A 22,969-nucleotide genomic window follows, 5' to 3' on the forward strand; every position below is an offset into this window, starting at 1 on the left:
TTATATTTAAGCAGTTTATGATTTTATATCTTATATAGTATTTAAGTATACATAATGTATATAATAACTATACAGTAAACAAATGTAGCAGCAGCAAAAATAATCTTATTTTGCATTACTGATGATCATGGATATTTATAATGTGTAAACCTTGTGGCTTATAGATGTTATTTAACATCTGACTCTTGCTAAGGTATTTTTATATATTGATTTCATATTAATATAGCCTTTTTCACACTGTAAAATGTAATACTTGATATTAACACTTTGTACCTAAGGTTTTAGATTGTTTAACAATAGTTATGAATTTCTATAAACAGTTTTCAAAAATAGTTCACTGCATATTTTCTGAAATTCTTATTACATTATCTCATTTATCACTAATTCAATGCAAAGTTTCTACATTAAAATATATGCGAGTATTAGGAATGACAAAAACAAAAACATAATTAGTGAACTTATTTCTGTCAAGCTCTAAACCTTTCAAAAGTTAATGTGGCCTCTTGAACAGTTTTTCTGTTTTGTTTATTGAATATTCAGGCTGCACTGTAACCCTACTACCCCTGTTGCTTAAGAGGTCTCTTATGTGTTGCACTATCAAGTCTATTGCCACTGTAACAAAACATAACAAATAAATAAGTGGTTAAAGGTTGCTTATTTTATCACCTTAATTTCTTTATTATTATTTCATTTTACAATCTAAATAAATGTTATATCAAATTACACAATTTAAATAATTGCCCTGTAAAAGAATGACACATTTTCATGGGGATTAAAATGATATTTGAGCATCTGAAAAATGGGAGCACCAAGTAAAGTGATCAGCATCACACAAGACAACACAATTAAATTGTCCACTCAAGTATGGTAGTATGTAAATGTGCATCGATTGAAATTAAAAATATCACATTTTACAGAATTATACTAACAATATATACTTTATGCTCATTTAAATTGCTTAAGATAAAATTTTAATTTACATCTATAAAAATGCACAAAGCATTGAACCAGTTTAAAGTACATTATATAAAAAAAAAACTAAATTTTCAATGACATGCATAATTATACATACATATACATAGGCTTACAATGGTTGACATATGTTATACTTAAAAGTTTCCAGTACATTAGTCTTAGATATAAATTTGAATAATTATGCAATGTTGGAATTATAATATTTGGAGAAGGTACTTAGTAAAAACATGCAGTATATCCATATCCTTAGGAACAGTGTAAAAATTAATGTCACCCCATGCGAGGGTAGAATGGATGCAGATACACTTTTTAAAAGCAATATCTTCTGTTGCTTAGTATAAATGTAGTACAAATACAGTGTTTGTAAGTACAGGGGAGAAGTATTAAGTACTTAAAATATATGATATAATATATAAAAAGAATGTAGTGCTTTTATAAATGAGCATATCATGCTTAAATCATCTGCTGAGAGTGTCGGATGAAATTGAAGTACGTCTATGTTGGTAGATGTATGGATGCTGCCCGGATGAGTTTTCAGCCTTTTTCAAACGCAAAATGTCCCAGATGTGGTGCACTATAAGATCTATTGCCACTGCAAACATACAACAACCAAACCATGTACGTTTTTATATGACCTTAATTGTCATGCTAACTTAAAAGACAGCTTGTTTTAGCAGCCCTTACATACCAGGCAGCACCCATGAACAGCTATATAGATGTGCATAAATAAAAATTTAAGCTGTCTTATTCCAAGTCTGCATCTAAGTTACGTTAAATAATTGATATATTTTTAGAAAAACAATGAGTTAAGTACTAAGCTTCAAGGTCAAAACAAATAACAATCTGAACGATTGAGTTTTATAAATTAGGTGCAGACTGAATGAAAATGAATTAAAGTTATGAATGCATAATTATACATTTATGAATAAGTTAATAATCCTAGTCATGTATTGAATATTAAGCAAGTATAATAAAACATTCTAAAATAAATACAGCATCCTACGTTTAAAGGTATTGTTAATGAAATTACAAATTTCTTTATATGTTATTTACCTGTGTTGTCTGCACCTCTTGGAATAATTACATCCGCAAATTTCTTTGTGGGTAGGCAAAACTCTTCGAATGCAGGTTTTACAAAATTCATATACTGATTCAATACATAATCTAAATCTCTTCCTCTTTCTTTTATATCTCTGGGTACTATAAAAATAATTGAAATTATTTATTTAATCATCATCATTATTTTTATACATACTGTTAAAAAGACAAGGTCAGTCATTTTTATGTAATATTACCTCTTCTCGCCAATCTAGTATCTGAATCTGTATCTACAAATAATTTCATATGGAATAAGTCACGTATTTTAGGAAAATAAAACACTAAGATCCCTTCGAATAAAACCACATCTGCAGGATAAATTGTTGTAATTTGATCCTTCACTCTGGAATTTATACAAAATACTAGTTGAATATTATGGGTTGTTGGCAACTATTAATATAGTATAAAAATAGGAGGAACACATACAAACTGTTTGTTCTGTAATCATAAGCTGGTATTTCACACTTTACACCAGCCAGTATATCTTGTAATGTCTGAAGTATCAAATCATTATCAAATGCGTTCGGATGATCAAAATTGTATTGACCTTTCTCGGCTTTAAGTTTTTCGGCCGGTGATAAGTCCCGATAAAAACTGTCTTGTGAAATGCAAACTACTTGTCGTTGCATGTGATCCATGTCAACCTGGCCTAATTTTTCCATTATACGTTTACACACGGTCGACTGAAATGACCAAAAGAAAAAAAAATACAAGAACCGTATGAGTTTCAGACTGCGTGTACGTTACAAAGGTTAAGACGTATCAAAACATCTAAAAATTGTATTGTGTGCAAAATAATACGTGAAATCGATTAAGATATTCTAAAGAAATAATCATACTTACTTTTCCACTTGCCGTGCCACCTGAAACTCCGATCAAAAAAGGTGTTTTATTTTCTAAACCATTTAATTTTCCATTGATACCGAAAGACATTTTTCGTGGTGTAGTAACGTTCATTGACATATCTGCCATCGTTGAGTATTTATGTACTAGTTTCTTAATTGAAAACCGTGTCGGTCTTGACGGCGACACAGAAAGGACAATTTTGCGTATTGCACGAGTGATACCGAGCGTAAGAATATCGATAGACATAGATAGACACACGCTTAGTGCAAATCATTAAGTAAAAACGCGGGCGCGCGCGCGCGTGTCCGGTTAACGTTATTCAACTAAATATTTATATAAGGTGTTCAAATCGTCCGTATCCAGACAATATAAATCTATTTATTTACGCTAAATATTCTAATAAACTTCTGATACAGCTTAGGACAGCTTAGAACACAGTATCCTAAGTCTGTGTTACATCAGTTTTATTTAGAATACGTTATCCCAAATTTCTTTGTGAATTATATTTAGGATATAGTATCTTAAAGTTTATACTATTCAGATACTTTTTAATTTCATATTTTTAAAACAACGCATTTCAATTCTTAATATATTATTTTCAACGTGTAATAATATTTATGCTATAATAAGAGATTGATATGTTCACATACATATGTTATCATATATACACTATGTAGAAGTGAACACATGCGTGGTATATGCTTTTGGATTCTAATAACACCTATATCTATGTATTTACATGATAATGTGCCTTAGCGTGCATGGCAGCATGTGGTCATCATTTGGTGGGAAAATGGTCATGTGTAAAACGAATTAAATCGGTTACAAGTAAACAGTAACAGGTTTTGTGACGGTAGAAAAATTTCTGCATTGTGTTACCATGAAGAAATATATGAATTTAAATACAAATGGGAAACGTTTTAATTGAAAATTGTACCGATAAGACATGCTGTGCCGAAATTTGAATTCCCATTTTTCATTCACCGTTTGTCTCAATTACTTAAAACCACATGGTTGATATTTAAATTTAATAAATTACGTATGCTATAGAATACAATTATTTTAATATTTAGTTTAGATATAATCATTTCTTTTGGACATAATCTAATAATCTGTTTTTGTACTTGTAGGTAAATGATACCATGTTATGATTTCCTGCTTATCATTTTGCGCGTGATTACACAACCAATGTATATAGATGTTTATTCTATGGAACAGAATTATGCAAAATACTGTAATCCAACGCTATGTCTGCTCTTTACCAAGCTACGAGGTAACTTTATGTAATGTTTGTTTAGTATAGTTATATGTTTGAAGTAGTGAATTTTTCACATTATACATGTAATTATGGAACAAAAAGTCAATCATAATTATTGCTACAAGAGCTCTTATAAGGTACAGCATGAATAATTATTTATATCATATCAGATTAATTTATTTGTATAAGAAAATGATCTTTATAAACAGATTATTCATTATATTTTCAGGCTGCTTTACAAGCATTGCATGGTTTACAAAGCAATGCTGAATATTTGAATTTAGCAACACAAAATAATTGTAATGATTCTTGTAAAATTACTGATACAAGAAAGTATCTGCTTCGGTAATAATTCTTTCATATGGTTTGTTGAGAAACAAGAATCTACTATGACTAGAAAGATATGAGCTTCAATATGACTTTTACAGAACTGGCATTACTCTTGAGAAGTTGGATACTTTGTCTGTTATTCATGTAGCAGGTACTAAAGGGAAAGGTTCTGCTTGTGCGTACACAGAAGCTATTTTACGTGAACATGGCTATAATACAGGATTTTTTAGTTCTCCCCATTTAATTAGTGTAAGGGAACGCATAAAAATAAATGGACAATCATTAAGTCAATTACTCTTTGCTGAATACTTTTGGAAAGTGTATGAGAAACTGGAGAGTACAAAGGAGCATGAATCTGATATGCCTATGTATTTTAAGTTTTTAACAATTTTAATGTTTAACATATTTTTAGACTTGAATGTTGATGTTGCTATAATTGAAGTTGGAATTGGGGGACTAAAGGATTCCACAAATATTGTAAGAAATCCTGTATGCGTGGGTATAAGTAGTTTAGCAATGGATCATACATCCTTACTAGGTAATACTCTAGAGGATATAGCTTATCAGAAGTCTGGGATTTTTAAACCAAAAACTATTGCATTCTCTGTTCCCCAACTTCCACTAGCAATGCATGTACTAGAAAAAAGATCAGTTGAAGAAAATTGTACACTGCACATTATACCTCCTTTTGAGGAGTATACATGGGAAAATCTGTCACCTATTTTGAAAATAAGAAACCATGTTCAGAAGCAAAATGCATCATTGGCTATTCAAATGGCTACTACATGGATTATGGTTGAAGGCAATAAAAGTCCATCTGTTGTGTATAATACTGTGCAGACTAACAAAGTTAGCTACATATATAACAACTATGTACAGCAAACAAATTTATCAAAGATTGTGTCCATGGACAAAATTGCAATGGGTTTAGCTTCCTGTAACTGGCCTGGTAGAATGCAAATTTTAAGAAGTAGTATTGCTGATTTTTATTTAGATGGTGCGCATACAACTGAAAGTATTGAGAGTTGCATTTCGTGGTTTAATGATGTAACCAATAGACGTAGAGGAAAAAAGAGTTTGATCTTTAATGTTACTGGAAATCGAGATTCAACTAAACTAATGATACCTTTGAAATCTCTACATTTTGAGAATGCATATTTTGTACCAAATTATGCGGGAGTTGAAAGTATAGACGATGCTTTCAATCGTTTTAGAATGGACGAACAAAAACTTAAATGTTTAAAAAATTCCGAATTCTGGGGAGCAGGTTCAGTAATTGCAAATAGTGTTTCTGAGGTTTTGCGGGAGATAAAAAAGGACACTTCAAAACATCAAGTTACTTGCAATAACGATGAGAAACATCAAGTTCTCGTAACAGGATCATTACATTTAGTAGGTGCGGTTCTTGCTGTATTAGACCCAGATTTAACAATGAATACACAATTTTAATGGGTTTAATTATTATGGGTGAAACACATAATTAACAAGAATATTTTCTATAAATAATAGAATAATATATTTAGTAATCATAGTAACAATAACTGTATCAATTCATAGTAATATTATTAATGAAATATTGCATTGTTAACTTGACAATAGCAATGTACTCATTAATATTTTTATTTGTACTTCAGTATAAATACATTTTTCACTCAGCTATGCGTGATTTCAATGTTATAACAATTTGTACAGGACATAGAACTTATACGACCTTAAAATAAGAGTGACAAAATAAAAATGTTTAAAATATTTTTGGATGGTAATCTAATTCTGACTCGGCCTCAGTGTCAGATAAGCTTAATGAAACGCCGGCTCTGCGCCGTAGATGATTTTCGTCAGGGCTCTGAAACAAAGAAATATAATCTTTTACACGAAATATTTTTGTATATACATAGAACTGAAAATATGCATCACATGACACTTTACAAATGGAAGAGAATACGCAACAATAAGTACTTGTTACATTGTTATTTTTATACTCGAGTGAAGAATAAAAAGTTTTGTACGTATTAGAAGGATACCTCTTTTCTTTATATCAATGTCGGGAGTCGAATAACATATTGTACAAGTATTACTGTGTCATTCGATTTCCGATGAAGGTAGTTGCAACACTAACGAAACATTAGGATAATCTTTTAGAAAGGCTTACGCCCGAAAGACACAATAATAATAACTGTATGACACCGAATCACGAAAACCACAAATCTCTCATAATTTTTAGGATACGTTTAATATATGTATATCATGATGACTTGGAGTAAGTAATAAGAAAACAGCTTAAAAGGATTCAGTACCTGGTCTAGAATACCGGCAGTGGGTTCAGAGGCATAACCTACTTCTTGTGCATCTTCCTCTAGATCCGCCTCGTACTCTTCTAACTCATCTGTATCAGAATCAATATCCAGATCTACATATCGACTTCCTCTGGAGACTTTACACACCATCTGAGCTAAATCCGTGAAAGTATACGAGGATACGGACTGCTGAGTCGATGCTTGGTGTTTCGCTCGTAAAGCCCGAGCATTTTCTCTGTCGGCATTAAAACGGGGGAGAACTCCAGCTTTTGATTGTCCTTCAAAGTACGTTTTTCCTGTATGTAGAAATTGAATACGTCAAATTATGTGCTTATTCATAAAAGTGTTATTTTCTAAATACTGTCGTAATAATTACCGTGCTGATACCCGACATCTTTAATTTGGTCGAAATTAGTAAACTGAAGAGTTTTAAATTTATCTATCGGTGGCCTGATGTATTCACAATAATCCGAGTTCTTTACTTCCTCCAGTTGCCGTACGCAACTCACGTATGCCAATCTTGATTGTATATCGGGTAAATTTGGTACTTTAACAGGTGTCGCGAAAGGATTCCATCGTTTCCATAGTAGCCACCAACCGGATAAAGAATCTCCGTAATTTGTCAAGTCCGTGTCATCCTGTGATCCAACGTCAATGGCCAAAATGTGATGCGCTCCTTGCCTCAGCATTTCGTCAGCTTGAACACAGAAATTGCGAGTGTATGTACTGAGAGTCGATTTACAAGAGAGAATGTATCATTTCTTTGATAATATAAACAATACAGGTTTAAGGTACCTGGCACGTTATTAACATAACACCCATCGACCAAAAGATGCCCGTCAAGAGGGTCGCAAATAGGAGGAAAGACCCCCGCTATGGTCATACTGGCTCGAATGCATCTCCATAGCAAACCTGAGTTCACTTAGCTATTCAGAATTTGACAAATGCATCTTTTATCAACGGGAGTGAGCTTTACATTATTTTCCGAAAGACTTACATAATTTCTTTGCCAAATTGTAAATGAATCGTCTCGATACTTACATCAATGAAAAAAGGAACGAATGTGAGACTCCGCTTTTTCATTGGCATAAAAGTATCATAGAATATCCAGGTAATTTTGTAAAATATAACAAGAAGTTACAAATGTTATTTTTCTTTAGTGCGTACGTGCGTTAAACTTAAAATACTTTTTCTGAACATTTATAGTAGTAAGATAAGCTTCTTGTCGCACTTTTCTTTAATGTTCACGCTCAAATTACCTGGAAGGTTATTGACGTACCCGCCGTCGAGTAGGAGATGGCCGTCAACCGGGTCACACATGGGTGGCATATAACCCGACAAAGACATCGAAGCCCGTATGTACCGCCACAGCGATCCTAAACACGACGAATTAAGTTCTTTAATTTGTGTCCGTGCGTTTCTTCTTCACATCCTATAGTCTGTTTACAATGTGTATCATGTACGCTAGAGCAAATATCAGTAGCCCCAAAGCTCTTCGTTACTGCCGCTTAATAGAAGTATATAGGAAGATCCTTGCTGTATATCTATTTTAACGAATTACATAAAAATAATGTTCGCCTTGGCGATTAACGATACAGAACGGAGAGTACGTCAACAACGATTATTAAGAAAGCTCACTCCCGCTGTTCAAGCTTATTTCTACGCAAAGCTCTACGATATATATATACATACATGTGTGTTTAAATGTAAAAATAATACTTTGGGTGAAAAAACAGATCTACAGGGTCTATAAATGAATTCTACTAAAACAGCGAGAGAATTTCCAGTTAAAGCACAATAATTCGGATTATATCTTAAGCATACTTAATCACAAAGAACTGGAAACTATCAATGCTTTCAATAACGTTAATCTTTCTTGCTTAGTATACAGACCGTGCGTGTGAGTACGCATACAAGAGTCAGTGATGTCTGTGGTAATTGTAAAATATGGTAACCACAGATCTTCTATGTATGTATCACCAAATGTCCCTTGAATCGTTTTATTAAAATCTTTTCCAGAAAACATGGATGTCACCGGATATGTCAAATCCATTATTTGTCTCCACCATTGTGTCATTTTCTGTTCAGAAAAATACTCATCAAATTAAAAATGAAAAAAAAAAAAAAAGATCAGGATGTATTCACGATACTTTCATTAATTTTGTATCATAGTATCTACCTTAGACCATTCACGAGCCTTTTGAGTTGTTGTCGTAATATTTTTCTCCATGCACCATAACGCACCCATAAATGCCCCAATACTGACTCCGCCGACCATATCTATGGGTATTCCGGCTTCAATAATCGCTTTGAGCATTCCCACGTGGGCTGCACCTCTAGCACCACCACCTCCAAGTACGAGACCAACCGAAGTTCCGGTTAACCAGCGAGCAAGTCTACTGAAATCGCTATGTACGTTTGGTTCTGACATAAGAACTTTGGAATACAATTCATTCTAGAAAACAAAAATCATATGAATTTCTCATCTAATATAAATAAAAGCCACGATATCTCATGTCCTTACAATTCTATACTGAGATCTTCTCGTGAACATTCTCTTTGGACATTGAATGTGATGGTGACTAGAAACCCAAGATCTCATGTTCAACCACTGCACAGTATTCGTGGGCCGCTGTCCACCTTCTTTGTGCAATAGCACCAATTCTTTTTGCGTTCTCATTACTAAACGTTCAATTTCACGCTCTGTTCTACCTATAGAGGGTTGCCTATCACCTAAACCCACAATAAGAATACAATCAGCCTGTCGTACGCATCGTTGTGTCCACAGTGTATACGTTGGATCGCACTGATACAACGAGATTCGATGCTGATCTTCTTGTTGTGCAAGCCATGATGTTAAACGATATTCATTCGCGGGTTCCATGATGGTGCTACTTAATGTCTATTGATAAAAAAAACCAATATTTGTAGAATTTTTTCACTCGTTAACAGAATTCATGAGAGAATAGATTTCAACTGCTTACTTTACGGACAACGTCTGAAGTAAGACGCGTACATGGTCCAATAGCACACAACGAATGGTAAAGTTCATAAGTGAACGCAGTTAGTGGTACATCGTCGGATATTGGGACTATAGCAACAGTTGAAAAATTTACTTGAGCTGGTCTTGTATCGACTGTTGCAGCGGCTCGTCTGGAAATGTGCTTGTATAAAAATTTACAAAAATGATTCACTGTCAATTGTACGATTGGAGTCACAAATTCATTCCTGATACCTACTGTCTATTAACACCACTGTATTTCGCATGTGGTTGTTGCCAGGTACCAAGAATACGATGACCAAGTAAATTTATAAGCCTCGTAACTACTATCGGGAAACGGAGTTTGATGACATTGAACAGTCCCTCGGGTAATTTTGCTAGTTCAGAATCTCGGACTGCCATAACCGTAGTCGATCGCGGAGTTTGCGTGACCATTTCTACGATGCCTATTAGATCTCCTTTACCGTATTCTGCGACGAGTTCTTTCTTTCCGTTCTTATATGTAATCACTGACCGCAGTCGACCACTCAATACAATAAACGTTGAGTCTGATTCGTCTCCTTGCCTGTACACGGCTCTTCCACTTTCAAGGAACAACCAGTCTAGAGCAAAATCGACCTTGAAAAAAAGGCATAAATTAAAAATCGATATTAACCAACAGATGAAATCCATTGTAAAATATTTTTACCTGTCTGACAAAGGGGCTAAGTCTTCGAACAACCGAGTGGGCTACGTGTAATACAACAGTAGGTTGTTCTCTCATAATTGCAAAGAATACTGATTTACTAAGTAGTGCTATGCGACTAGGATGCTTTGCTCTGATAGTATAAAAAGAGGGTTCACCAGTCAATACAGCTAACCCTCCAACAATTTCACCTTGATGAGCGCTAAACATGTGAACGTCTTGACCTACATCTCTGCCTTCTGAAACTCGTTGACTGACTGTCAGTGAACCCGATACAACATAAACAAGAGCAACATCCTGAAAAATATATGCACAACGTTGATAGACACTGGAAACTGTTATAAATAACATACGAGACAGTATTATATGTATTTAAACCTTATGCGATTCTTCCTTCATCAAATACGTTCCGGTTGGTACTTCTCTAATTTGAATTTTACCATCCTTCAGTATTGAATCATCTTCCAAACCAAGTTCTCTAACAAATGCTTCTGTAGCTAGTTGTACAAGGTGCGCCTCGTCCAGTTGCTGTTGAATCGGTTCAGCGGTAGTAGAGCGTTTCTTCGTTGGATGGGAATTTCCTGTGTGTACATCTGGCTGTGATCCCTGTTGTGGTGTCATAGGCGAAGAATTCGGCCAGTGAGAATCACATTCTGGTACCGCGTCTGCTGTGTTCTGACCTGATTGTGGACTTAAAGTTTGATTTTTCCAATCAAGATTAGTCTTTGGCCTATTATAGAATGAAAATGAATAGAAATACATTCTTTGTTAATCAAGTCTGTTTCTGTAACTTACCGTTTATTTATGACAATAGGTACAGACTGAGGACTACTTAAAGTAGCAGCATCACGATAGAGCATTTCACTTCCATCGTGATGCTCTAATGAAGTAGCTGCAGGTGCAGGGAATTGACTTTCCATATTTTGGGTGGAAAAATTTTCTTTAGTTCGTGACCTAACTGGCGATCCAGAAAACGGGCTTTGTTTCTTTTTATGTGTTCCTTGATTGACTAATTCTGCAGATAAGCCAAGATACTGATGTAAAGCAGTAAAGGTAACTCTTTGGAGGCGAACCATAATGACCTGGATAACTCGAACAAATGCCTCAGGATGATCTTGGAAAACCTATTAGTGTAGAAATATACATACATTATATTGGCAATCATAATTATTAACTTTTTTCTTTATTACTTTGCATTATGTGATTAAATAATACCTCTTGAAATGCACTCATTGGTAACTTCACTACTATAGAATCCTCCACAGTTCTAGCAGATACTGTTTTATAGGTACTTGTATGCCCAGTAAGTACATCCGTAAAGCTAAGAAGACTAGTTACTGATTCTCCTGTTTTTACTAATTTCAATGATACTTGAGTACCATCTAGTCCTGTAATATAAACATTGACCAAGCCTTGTTGTACAATGAATAAATTTTCATCTGGGTCTCCAATTTTAAATAGAGTACTCCCAGCTGGTAGGTTCATAATTTCTGTATGCTTGCATAATTTCAGAAATACAGGTTTTTCAAAATGGCCAAACACCCTAATACTTTGTAACATGTACAAAGCATCTGGTGGTACTCTATCTCCAGGACCTAGATCTTCTTCTAAATATTCAGCCGGTGGTTCCAAGACCTATTCAAGTACAAAAATTGGTTGTAAAAGGAACATGGTAAAAAGCAATAAAATCTGAAATGAAGTTCAGATACTTTTAATTGTTGTGGGGCTGAGTCTTTCTTTAGTTGTAAGAGTCTGCGTGCAAATCTCATGACAGCCTTTCGTTTTTTTCCTTGTCCAGTCGCATGTACTTCGCCGCCAATGGATTTTACTTTGCGTAACATCTTTCTTCCATAAAAAAGTACTTTGTCCCTTTTTCTGAATCTGGGCTTTCCTGTACCTACTCCAACAAATTCTTTCACTTCTGGGAGAAATTCTTTGTTTTTCCATTTTCGTAAAATAATTATAGAGACAATCAAAAGAATTAAAAGTACTGATGTCACAATAATAAACAGAGTCTTTGATGTTTGATATTCCGCAATTAATTTGCCAAACCATCTTGACAAGATGTAGGATCCTAAATTTTCAGTAAACAAATCCACGACCTAGAAGAAAAGTGATAATTAACTTCTTGTGACAAGCTAATTCAGAGTAAAATATAGTATTACGATAACGCGTTTATACAAACAATGTAACGTAATGAGTAATCAGAATATACACATATTTCTATACGTGAAAAAAAAACGTAAGAAATACAATAAATACAACCTCCATGGTGGGTATTCATTTCTTCCATCAGCTTGTTGGAAGACTGTACATGAAGAACGCGTCACGACTTCATTCGTAAGAAATAAAGAAAATATGAGGCAGATGAATTGAAGCAATGTGTTTATTTTGATAGAAAAAATAAGTCAAAATAAGTTATCTACATTTAACCGATGACCTTTGATACTTTGCTCGAGTCACCCAGCGCCATTTTAGTCGCACTTGCTTTACACAAATCAATTGCAACATTTTTCACATATATATGTATATCCAACAATTTCGAAACATTGAAAGTGAAAAATATTCTTTGATACTACATTCGGTACGCTATGTATACATTATTAAGTTAAAAAACTACGAAATAGAAATACTCTAATTACAATAAATCAAACTTGCCGCTTGTGATTATTATATAAAATTTCAACTTGTAAAGTATATAATAATCTAATAATCAATAGACGATTCTCTAAAAGAAATTAAACAAGTTATTTTCCATGTTAAAAAAATTATAACTACAATACACGAAGGAGTGTCCCTTTTATTAGCATCGAAATGAATTCAAGGAAACTAGATATAGTATACAAATTTTTAATTTCTATAAGAAGTAATAAGTAATTTATAAAATAATTTCATTTTCTAATTCACAATTTATTCTTTATTTTAAATGTGAATTATCGTTAACCGTTGTTCTTTTATGTAGCATTAGTAATTATAGTTTGAATAGCCGCGGCACAGTGTCGGGAAATATTCCACCAATGAAAGGGCAGTTGCCCCTCTGCAGGTGTATTTATACAGGAAAGCTTCGGTAGAGCGCGCTACGGTAAAATTCCGGGCGGTTTTCGATGGACAGTTGGGTCCGGCCAGTCAGTGGTTACAGGCCGACATGTTGGAGATGTTTCAGTGATCGGTGAGCGCGGTGAGTCTGACGCGTGATTATTCATGCGTTTTTGACGCGTGTTCACTAGAGAAAAAGTGTATCGAAATCGCGACGCTACATGTGAAGTGTCGAGTGTGACAAGGCTGCTGCTCGTGCCTGGTTTACCCGGCCCAGCGAACATGAGTTGGGGTACAGAGCTCTGGGTAAGTTCTACTACTCGTTTCTCCCGTCCACCTATCTGTCTCTGTTTTTCTCTCCGCTCGTTCGCAATACGCACGGACACACGCCGGGTAACATAGGCGTTCCATTGTCGTAAAACATTGTCATCGAACGTGTCGCTCCGTTGTTTTCGCCAACGGCGTAACAACGTTAGCTCCTGAAAACCAGTTCACGGTGGCAAACCACTCACGGGAGTTTTGCCTTTGCGGTTGCTAGCCGCGGGCGACGTTCTTCTCTCCTTTAGTGTATCCCCTCTCCGTCCACCGTACCCAACCCGGGTGTACGTGTACTCATCGCTCTGTGCTCCTTCGCTTGCTTCCTTTCTCATGAAATCTTCGACGAATACCCGGCGCTACGGTGAGACAGTGACTTGTCATCTTATCGTGACGCAAACTCCCCAAGTTCTCGCTTGGTCGCAAACGTTTCCAGAGATCGTTACCACTTTCTTCAGCCCCCCCCCTTTTTTTGTTTTCTCTTCAACATACGTATCCTGCTTTGTTCTGCGTCGTGTCGAAAGATACCGAGGCTGTATTTTATCTGTGTGCACGTCTTATCGAGTTTCACGCCTTGATGTTCCTCGGTCCCACTTTGAACTCTCGGGAAGCCACAAGCACGATATACAAGTTACGCCTGAACTTGTACTGATTCCGGCAGGTATATAGGTACCCCGTTATCGGACGAAATTTCGTCTCAACCGTGATTCGCCGCGATCCGTTAAAGGGGTTAAACGCAAAACGATCGTTGTTCGCGGGTTTCTAGAATCTTTTCTCTTCAACCTCGGTCACCGTTTGTCATCATTTCGATACTACGAGGTCGCTATTTGTATTCTCCTGCGCCCTATGAAAGCATCCACGCGCATTTACGTCTCTGCACGCACAAGGATCGGAATCGTGCCGCCCAATATCGTCATCTTCCTTACTTTCTGTTCTCTATAAATAATTCATTCTCGCGTTCCAACCGTTCGTTTTTTCTCTCCGATCTCTTTTACTCGCGCGGGTTTGCCGGATCGACGAATTTCTCGACGAGTTCGATCTCTGACGTTTGTTTCACGAATGGATTAGACATAAGAAAAGGTATGTGGAAATTGAAGATTACTCCAGGACGATATTCTATTATTTTCACAGAATATCTGACATTTCACGCAAACCTCATTAACTGTAGATTCTGACATTAATTCTAAAGAAACATTGTCATTCCAACTTTTGCGTGGCTTAATTGGTAACGATACCCTCTGCGCTATGAGTATGTTCTGTGAGGATTAGACGCAGTCGATCCACAAATGTACAGATGTCGTTAAACGTTAAAGGGAATTCTTAGCAACCCTACAGAGTCTGTTCAGCAGTTGAAGGACACGTACGTTCAGGAGGATTATTAATTTCTCGATAATTACCGGACACACGTTGATAATTTCAGTCGAACAGTTCGAAAAAAGAAAAAAGTAACGTTATCGACTTTTCCTCCCCCGAATATACAAAGCATTGTGTTTGACCGATGAATACATGACGCGTGCGCCGCCCGAGCCGGTACCCACGATGTACATAGTATACCCGGTACCACCAGGTTTACAATGTTACTGTTTACGGGGGGGTTACAATTAGGGTTGCCAACTTTTTCAGGGACAATTCTTGGATATATTGCCCAAAACTGAAATATATGTATATACATATATACATGTAATTTCACAATATGCTCCACTGAGAAACCAATTAACATAACATACGAAATCGGTTAGTCCTGTCTATGATTACGACTAAAAAAATTCGTTTCCGATACAATTATCGGAATTAAGCTGATTATACTACGATAAAATATCGCGTTCGATCCGGTGTGTCGCGTCGCCTATTATAATTGATTGATGTTCCACTCGTGTTCCTCCGTGAATCATGATACAGGACGCGTTCGTGTTTAACCGCTAACGGCCGCCAGCTAGCTCGCTCGCTTGCGAGCATATGTACACGTACGACACGGGCGTGCCCCGCCATGCTCTTGACAGAGAAAGGGAGAACGACCGAGAGAGAGTACGGCTTACGGAATTTCGGTGTGAAATGTCTCTTGAACGTGAATAAGAATCGCCTAGGCATGCATATGAGGGAAGAAGTAACATTTTCTTGTCTAAATTGTAACTCTAACGAGATATTTGGCGTTTGGCTTAATTTAAGTGGCTGAGCTTAAGGCTAGACTTTAACATGCCGGTTTTCATGAAATCTTTACGTATGAAGTAGATTCTGTACGACTTCTTTCCAACTTAACGTACAAATGCTATGTATCTTCTGCACAAACGTATGTATAGTCCCTGTAAAACTTATGCAATCGTACAATTCAAAAATGTTTGCGGTACCATGACAAAACACGTGTCTATGATTTGATTTAAATTTCGTCCCACGAAAGAATAGCTACATATCGGTTATTCCGGCGCGGAACAGGAGGGATCGATCACGATTTCTTATCGTTTCGTGTTACAGAACAATTAGATTCGCGTAATGCGCAACGATTTATTGCCAGAGGCCGTAGATAAGCCCTCGTAACGTTCCACGATAATGAAAGCCACTCTTGGCCAGCGCAGGTCCTTGAATCGAACGGCGCTGCGTGAATCGTAACGGAGCGCACGCGGTCGACGATCTTAATTACGCTTTACATATTCGTGTTTACGTGGCGTGCCTGGCCTATCGGTGCACTTTGCACTTGTGCGGGTAAATATTTCGTCTTGTCTCAACCCTGAACTGTATGCATCATGAAGACTTTATGCTATATGTAGATCTTGAATGGTAACTGTTTATACAGTGATCCCTCGATGAATGCGACACGAACAACGGCGTTATTCCCACCATTAGAGTAGTCCCCCTGTGGAACCAATCAAAACAGAGTAAACAGAAGCCATGCAGAGACTTGGCTTCGAGTAAAAAACGTATTTATGAGGGGTTGATAACATTACTGTACTAGTAATTCGTAGTAGAATTTCATCTACGCTAATTGGATACGATGCATTTGGGGGGGGGGGGAAGATTGAAAAAGAAACCAGCAATTGGGCGTGGGCGGGAAAAGCGCGAAGGTTACAGGCATGCGAAGTTACTTTCTCCGGCACGACAGAATCAGGAATTGCTTTCCTATACATATACGGAGCAGTCACCGTCTTCTCAGAGCACTTTGAATTCACAGTCTCCCGCCGGAATGACGTAAGTACACTGTACGTACGTGGTTTTCCTATCGATCCCGCGTGCCACCATATTTTTGTTCGTCGACGAAAAAATCGCATCTTGTACCCAAAGAACCGATTGCTCTGCTCGCAATAGATTCTTCCGGTAACAACACTTTTGTCGCGTTTATGTTTCCATTGAACGTCGGTTTTTATATATACATATATATGTTTTTTTTTTTTTTTTTTTTTTTTTACAAAGAATTGCTCGATGTGTTATTGTACCCGGTAGACTTTGATCACGTATCCGCGACGCGAGTTTCGCAACGTGTTTCGGCCGATGAGTATTACACCTGCTGAGTAATAGGCAAACAAAAGAAGTTAAACGTTCTTTCGCGGCTCGGCTTTTTGCCCCTTGTCCCCCCTCCTCCAAAAGAGGAGGGACAAGAAATAGAGCAGAAACAAGGTGTACAAGGCGGAGTCGTCGGTCTTTGACCAATACAAACCCTAATAAAGGATCCAGAGCTGATTGTGTTATTTTTTGTCCAGTGATGGTTCCTCGAGCAAACGAGAATAGCGATTCTATTCTGTCCGTTATCTGGACGATCAGATAAAATTTTGCATATGTAAAAACACTCTCCAGTCTCGTGTCAGCTTTATGCAGAATGAAGTTCGAAACACGAGTCAATTAAATATAAAAGGTAAGGTGGGGCGAGGACCGTGTATGAAAATCACCTGCGTCCAAAGTCTTTCCGTCAGTCGTCGGGTTTCTGACTCGTTCTTTCGCTAGAAATCGCGAGGATTATTGGAAACGCAAACACACGACGAGAGGCCGGGTTTCTGTGTCAACCGATGATTTCAACGGGTCGACATTCCAGGCTCGTTGCTCACGGTCGCGTGGTAAAGCCTCAGGTGCGTTTCTTTCTTCGGTGGTGACCAAAAAGGGTACTGTGTCGCGAGTTGATCGTGATTCCAGGGCTCGAAGGTATTAAAGGGATATACCGTGTTACGGCCATTTGGGGGTTGAGATCTGATAAACCATCGACGCTGGAGGCGAAATTTTCGAACGATCGAGTGAATATTACCTTCACGGACTGTTTCCTCGACGACTGATCGGCAAATTGAGCGTGAACCACTTCTAAGAACCGCGGAGCGAAAAACTTGACCGATTAAATTTCACACTTACCTTCGGGCTGGTTGAAGATCGGTTTTTGGTGTGCAATCTACAGGTAGAGTTGGGTCTTGAATAACGAGTAAAAGATAAAAAAATAGATTGTTTTCAATCGATTACACGTGGAAATTATTAATATTATAATATTTCTTCTTGAACGACTAATCGTTACTTAATCTCCGTAACTGTTGGTAGCAATCTTAGATACTGCTGATGTTCGCTGTGTATTTTTCGAATAAAATTGTGCCGAATTCTGTCTACAAGGTGGATTGATAAATCTCGAGTACATTCACCGTCTATCTACTTATCACGTATCGGTTACACTAGCCTGATGTAATATCAAGTGTACACAACTATTTCTTGTAATTATGATACGATACATTTTAAATTATAAGTATTTCTTCGATTTTTCACTGGATGAAAATAGTACAGTATGTTGGAATATAAACGAAAGAGTATATTTAAAAAAAAAACGAATACAGATTTCGTTAAGAAAAAAAGTGGACGACTTATTGGTTTACTGTCACCGTAATGTTTCGTCTCTTAGTCATAATTTCAACTAGTTCCAGTCGGATCGAGTACACCGCTCGTTCCCACCAGATATCAATATTTTCCATGCATATTTTGTTGTTCGCTCCGATTGAATCTCTGTCGGAGCAGAAAAAATAGGGTTGCTCTGAAATATTCGAGGAACCTAGATCTTCCCTCTCCCGGGAGACCACGTTCTAAACTAAACTAAACTAAACTAAACCTAGATCTTCCTTAAATCCTCGTTCACTGGTTCCTCGACCATACCATCGTGTTTACATCTTCCAGATGTAATCCGGTCCCTCGCGAAACGACGTGTCTCCAGCTGTCCAAAAGGATACCGAATAAGTACATACACGAGGAAGCCCCGTAGGTAGATCGATCAGCGCGAAAACGAGGAACGGATTCCTACGGATAAGCCATTCATAAGCCGTGTAGAAAGTTTCTGAATGGATCGCTCATAAATCTCCGTTAATGGACGAGACCCACGCAGCGCGAAGTGGAATTGGTCGAAACGGCCGATTCAATTTAAATCGTTCGGAATTATACGTTGACGGAGGGGGCACTCGAGCGTGATCACTTATTTATAAAGCGTATATAATTACCATACCACGCGAAGACTTGAATTTCCGTTATGAACAGCGAATCCGCGATCCATTTTGTTCCTTATCTACCCTATCTATATCTGTTCACTCTAAATCTATTCCTCTTTCTGAGATGGTCTTATCTCGCGTCGACGCAACGACGACATGTTGGTTGTCGTCGTTCATTTTGTTCTCGAGACTTTCCTCGTGTGATTTTTGTGGAAGAACGAGTCGCAATTCGCCTTCGACACGGCCCACTCTCTCGTAACTACATAGAATATATAAAACAGGAAAATGTATATGAAATTATTTTCGACTACGTTTTCCGTCTCCATGTAACTACTGACGATTGCAACATTTAATTGTTTTTTAATACGTTCATAGCGGACAGAAGTGTGGCCAACAATTTTTCATAGAAAAAAAGTTCCCTTAAAAAACATTTTTTTTTCAATTTTGAACGGGGATCGTTACACTGTGCGGCCCGTTGGATCGAGGGAGAGGTTCCTCGGGATTGAGCAGATGGAACGCGATTTATGGAGAACGCCGGCAACAATTGTTCCTCGTAATGCGGCCATACGCATCGGTTCGGTGTACTCCGAGCGGCCGTTCCTATCAGTTCGGTTGTATCGCGAAACGACGGGTTGCCTGTGATCGCGGCGGGCCTTTATCGAGACGTGAGATAACCGAGGAATGCATCGATGTTAAATGCCTTCGCGAGGGACGTGATAACGGCAAGACCGTCCGCTGTCTGGCACTGGCGATTCGCGATTTAAAAATAGGGGCCTTCGAAAAGAAAATATGTTAGAGAAGAATTTCATCGTGGCGTTCCATAAATAGCCGTACAGATAACTGAGGATTGCACAATTAAACGTTTCGTACATCACATTTCTGTTATCTCGGTGGCTATTTCTCGATGTTGGTCGTTAGTTCTACGAATGTTATTTCTTAACAAATCAAACGAAACGCGTTCAGTAATTTGTAGAGGGTGGGGGCATTCAAGGTACGTTTTACTGGTTAACCAGACGTTCGATGCAATCGTCGTGGTTCGTTGGTCGGGCCAGTCTTGCCGGGCAATTAAGTGGTCGCCAGTGGAAATATCTGGGAACTGTTCCATGACGTTTTTCCGTTAATAACTTCGGTGAGGCAACTTTGTCGAGGGAGCTATTGCCGTGTTCCGTTCCGCGATAAGAGGAGGGGACAGCCGTTCTCGCGTTAAGGCGTGCAAAGTAGGACTCGAAGCTCAGCTGTATACCTACCTAGGCGTTTATGGTTTTCGCTCGGGTACAATGGAATCCATGAATTTGAGATTCGAGGCGTCGGGTCGGACTTGGGAATCACGGTTCCCACGTCCACGTCGTGGACGGAATTGGTAGCGGCCGGGCCCTCGAGGATCGTCGAAGAAAGATGTTTGCATGATTACACGCTTTCTGTCTCTCGGCCCTCCCGTGGCCAGGAATTCTCATAGGACACACGGGATTCGAGAGACCGTTCCTTATGCAGCGTTTACCTTAATTGCATTCCATTATTCTAATATAGATGACTTATATTAAACCGACTACACTCTTGGACAGGTTTTTCGTCGACGTCGAGTCTTTCAAGATCTGGGTTGCTTGCAGGACTTTTTTCGCGTCACACGGGAAAACAGGAATTAAGGATTGCAATTAACATTGTTCAATTATACATTCGACTGGATAGAGTCGATACTCCGGTGATTCCGAACCGTTTAAGATTTTGAACACCCTGTATATCGACTTGACACAATTACTATTCAATGTGTGATTTTCATCACCAGAAAATGAACAATTTGCTATTCGAGACATTGCGCTCCTATTACACGAAGGATTGCAGGACCCCAGGTGTAGAAGCAACGCTCGTTTTCGGTCAAGCGATTTCGCGAGTGGGGCTTCTTCTCTTCGTTCCAGTGCACGGCGGCGTTCCGTGTGATCGCGCCCCGGCTCGTAATATGTACTCGAGCCACCGGTTCTCTCGTCCTGCTAGAATTTCGACTTAATATCGAGAGTTCGGCGGGATGGCTGGGGGACCGTTGGAGAAGGAGGAGGAAGAGGACCTTCGCGAAACGGTGGGGAACGACGGAACGGAGGCAAAAGAAAAATCGTCAGGATTCTGGCGCGACTGCTCTCCGGTCCCTCGTTCTCCTCCTTTCCTTAACCAGCGAACGTGTGTCCCTTTTGCAGCCGGTTTTCGCCGGTGACACGACGCATCGAGAAGCGGATTTTTTCGCGTCGCGCGTGTCGAGGTCGCTGGCGAGAGAGACAGAGAGAGGGCAAACTTGCACTTGAATTTTTCTTCCTTTCGAAGGAGATTCGATTTTTTTTCCCCTCGAAGGAGAGATTCGTTCCATCCAAATCAGATCCCAGAAATACATTTTTCCAAACTAGACCTGAGAAGTTCATCCTTTCAAATCAGACCTGGAAGGTTCGTCCTCTGTAAATTCATTTTTAACACCTCGTCGTCCCGATCCAGCCAATGGATTCGGAGCACGTGTAGAATCGCTACTAATGTCGCAAAGTGTAAAATCACGTGCCTTGTTTGTTTCTATGAAATGTCTCTTAGAACCATTGTGTTCACGCTACCCATAAACAGAAAGCAGAGACTGGCAGCACCGTGGCAAGAATCGTTTACAGCTCGATTCCGAATGTGACCTGTTTTCTCGTAGCTACCTTCACCTATTGAACAACTCTCGCACAACAAAGTTGCGCGCGTCTCCGTTCGCAGTAGTCGGACGTAGAATGCATTTTTTCCCCCCTCTCCCACGTTAGTTCGAGCTACTGGTCTCTCAACTTCCAGTTAATTAACCCGAACGCGGATCGAATCGAAGCGGAAAAATTTTCATTCATTATTCCCCGTTCCCCATTTCTAGAGAGCTGCACACAGAGTCTATCTGTGAATTGTTTACAGTGTTCGCGTTCGTTAAACGATGCTCCGACAATGAATGGAACACTGTTTCCCCGTTTCGAGAACAGCTACAGTCGATTCTAATAATAAAAGCAAAGTTCTCCCTTGGTATTTGTTCTTCGTTCGACCCCGAGTATGTGCTGACAAAGCGGAAAAAATACCCCAACTTTGTTTCACAATAATCAAACCGTCGAATAAAATGGAGTATCTACGAAATGCAAAGAGTTTCGATGATCTGGAATCACCTCGCAGGGCAACAAGACCAATCGTTACCGATATTACTAGCAGATTTTCAATTCCATTATCAAATGAGTCACAGTGTATTAAGTCATACTTATCTTATCAAACTTTAGAGAAGGGCAAATCAAAAGAACAAAAACGATGTATCTTTGGAGCCGTTAGATAAGAATTTAATGCGAAACAATCGGCCGATTGGACTTAAGGCAAGTCTCCACACGTAGAAATGGCGAACATTCGCATTGAGTTTCCTATATGATGGACTTTACACCGTTCAGCACAGCACAAGATATGAACTTGATATAATTTTTACACTATTAATATTAAAAACTAAATGACTTCGAACGAAACAAGCTTTCCCATCGGAAAGAATGAACAATTTTATATGGGAAACATGCTAAAATTTAATTTCCTTTTTGTCGGTTAAAGTGGACTTAATATATTTCGACTCTGGGATCCAGATATATTGCCTCTCGGCGGAGGCATGTATTTTTGCCAGCTCCGTAGACTCAGCCTCGTCTCCGCGGGCACGCACGCCACGCGTACGCTCGAACG

The 22,969-nt window shown here is 38.2% G+C and overlaps 4 protein-coding genes across 8 annotated transcripts in view; 2 read left to right on the top strand and 2 right to left on the bottom strand.

Annotated features, from left to right (window-relative positions):
• Positions 1 to 480: 480 nt before the first annotated feature.
• Positions 481 to 3,195, bottom strand: LOC107189635 (probable uridine-cytidine kinase). Of its 2 annotated transcripts, none has more exons than XM_015578210.1 (5): positions 2,917 to 3,195; positions 2,500 to 2,756; positions 2,271 to 2,416; positions 2,029 to 2,175; positions 481 to 612 (listed from the first exon to the last, which is right to left on the bottom strand). In XM_015578210.1, the coding sequence occupies exons 1-5, from the start codon at positions 3,163 to 3,165 to the stop codon at positions 491 to 493; spliced, it is 921 nt and encodes a 306-aa protein (XP_015433696.1). In that variant the 5' UTR covers positions 3,166 to 3,195; the 3' UTR covers positions 481 to 490. The 2 variants fall into 2 exon arrangements, with proteins under 2 accessions (XP_015433696.1, XP_015433695.1); XM_015578209.1 differs by lacking the exon at positions 481 to 612 and adding an exon at positions 1,157 to 1,567.
• Positions 2,912 to 5,971, top strand: LOC107189634 (folylpolyglutamate synthase, mitochondrial-like). Of its 3 annotated transcripts, none has more exons than XM_015578207.1 (4): positions 2,912 to 2,957; positions 4,050 to 4,192; positions 4,407 to 4,522; positions 4,606 to 5,971. In XM_015578207.1, the coding sequence occupies exons 2-4, from the start codon at positions 4,118 to 4,120 to the stop codon at positions 5,954 to 5,956; spliced, it is 1,542 nt and encodes a 513-aa protein (XP_015433693.1). In that variant the 5' UTR covers positions 2,912 to 2,957; positions 4,050 to 4,117; the 3' UTR covers positions 5,957 to 5,971. The 3 variants fall into 3 exon arrangements, with proteins under 3 accessions (XP_015433693.1, XP_015433694.1, XP_015433692.1); XM_015578208.1 differs by lacking the exon at positions 2,912 to 2,957 and adding an exon at positions 3,889 to 3,958 and having other exon boundaries at positions 4,050 to 4,314; XM_015578206.1 differs by lacking the exon at positions 2,912 to 2,957 and adding an exon at positions 3,889 to 3,958.
• A 102-nt stretch (positions 5,972 to 6,073) lies between these two features.
• Positions 6,074 to 12,298, bottom strand: LOC107189636 (neuropathy target esterase sws). Its single transcript, XM_015578211.1, has 14 exons — positions 12,197 to 12,298; positions 11,703 to 12,122; positions 11,283 to 11,611; positions 10,866 to 11,178; positions 10,491 to 10,784; positions 10,041 to 10,420; positions 9,786 to 9,954; positions 9,326 to 9,703; positions 8,981 to 9,256; positions 8,695 to 8,881; positions 8,061 to 8,177; positions 7,178 to 7,498; positions 6,802 to 7,097; positions 6,074 to 6,350 (listed from the first exon to the last, which is right to left on the bottom strand). Exons 1-14 carry the CDS (start codon positions 12,254 to 12,256, stop codon positions 6,249 to 6,251), a joined length of 3,642 nt encoding a protein of 1,213 aa, XP_015433697.1. The 5' UTR covers positions 12,257 to 12,298; the 3' UTR covers positions 6,074 to 6,248.
• A 1,316-nt stretch (positions 12,299 to 13,614) lies between these two features.
• The window catches only part of LOC107189595 (formin-binding protein 1-like), a 32,112-nt gene continuing 22,757 nt past the window's right edge, over positions 13,615 to 22,969 (top strand). For both annotated transcript variants that reach the window (XM_015578154.1, XM_015578155.1), the window contains exon 1: positions 13,615 to 13,829. In XM_015578154.1, coding sequence (XP_015433640.1) covers positions 13,806 to 13,829 — 24 coding nt within the window. In that variant the 5' untranslated portion in view covers positions 13,615 to 13,805. The remainder of the gene's footprint in view (positions 13,830 to 22,969) is intronic.

The sequence above is a fragment of the Dufourea novaeangliae genome, unplaced genomic scaffold (assembly GCF_001272555.1).
Source record: "Dufourea novaeangliae isolate 0120121106 unplaced genomic scaffold, ASM127255v1 scaffold165, whole genome shotgun sequence".
In the NCBI taxonomy this organism is placed as follows: domain Eukaryota; kingdom Metazoa; phylum Arthropoda; class Insecta; order Hymenoptera; family Halictidae; genus Dufourea; species Dufourea novaeangliae.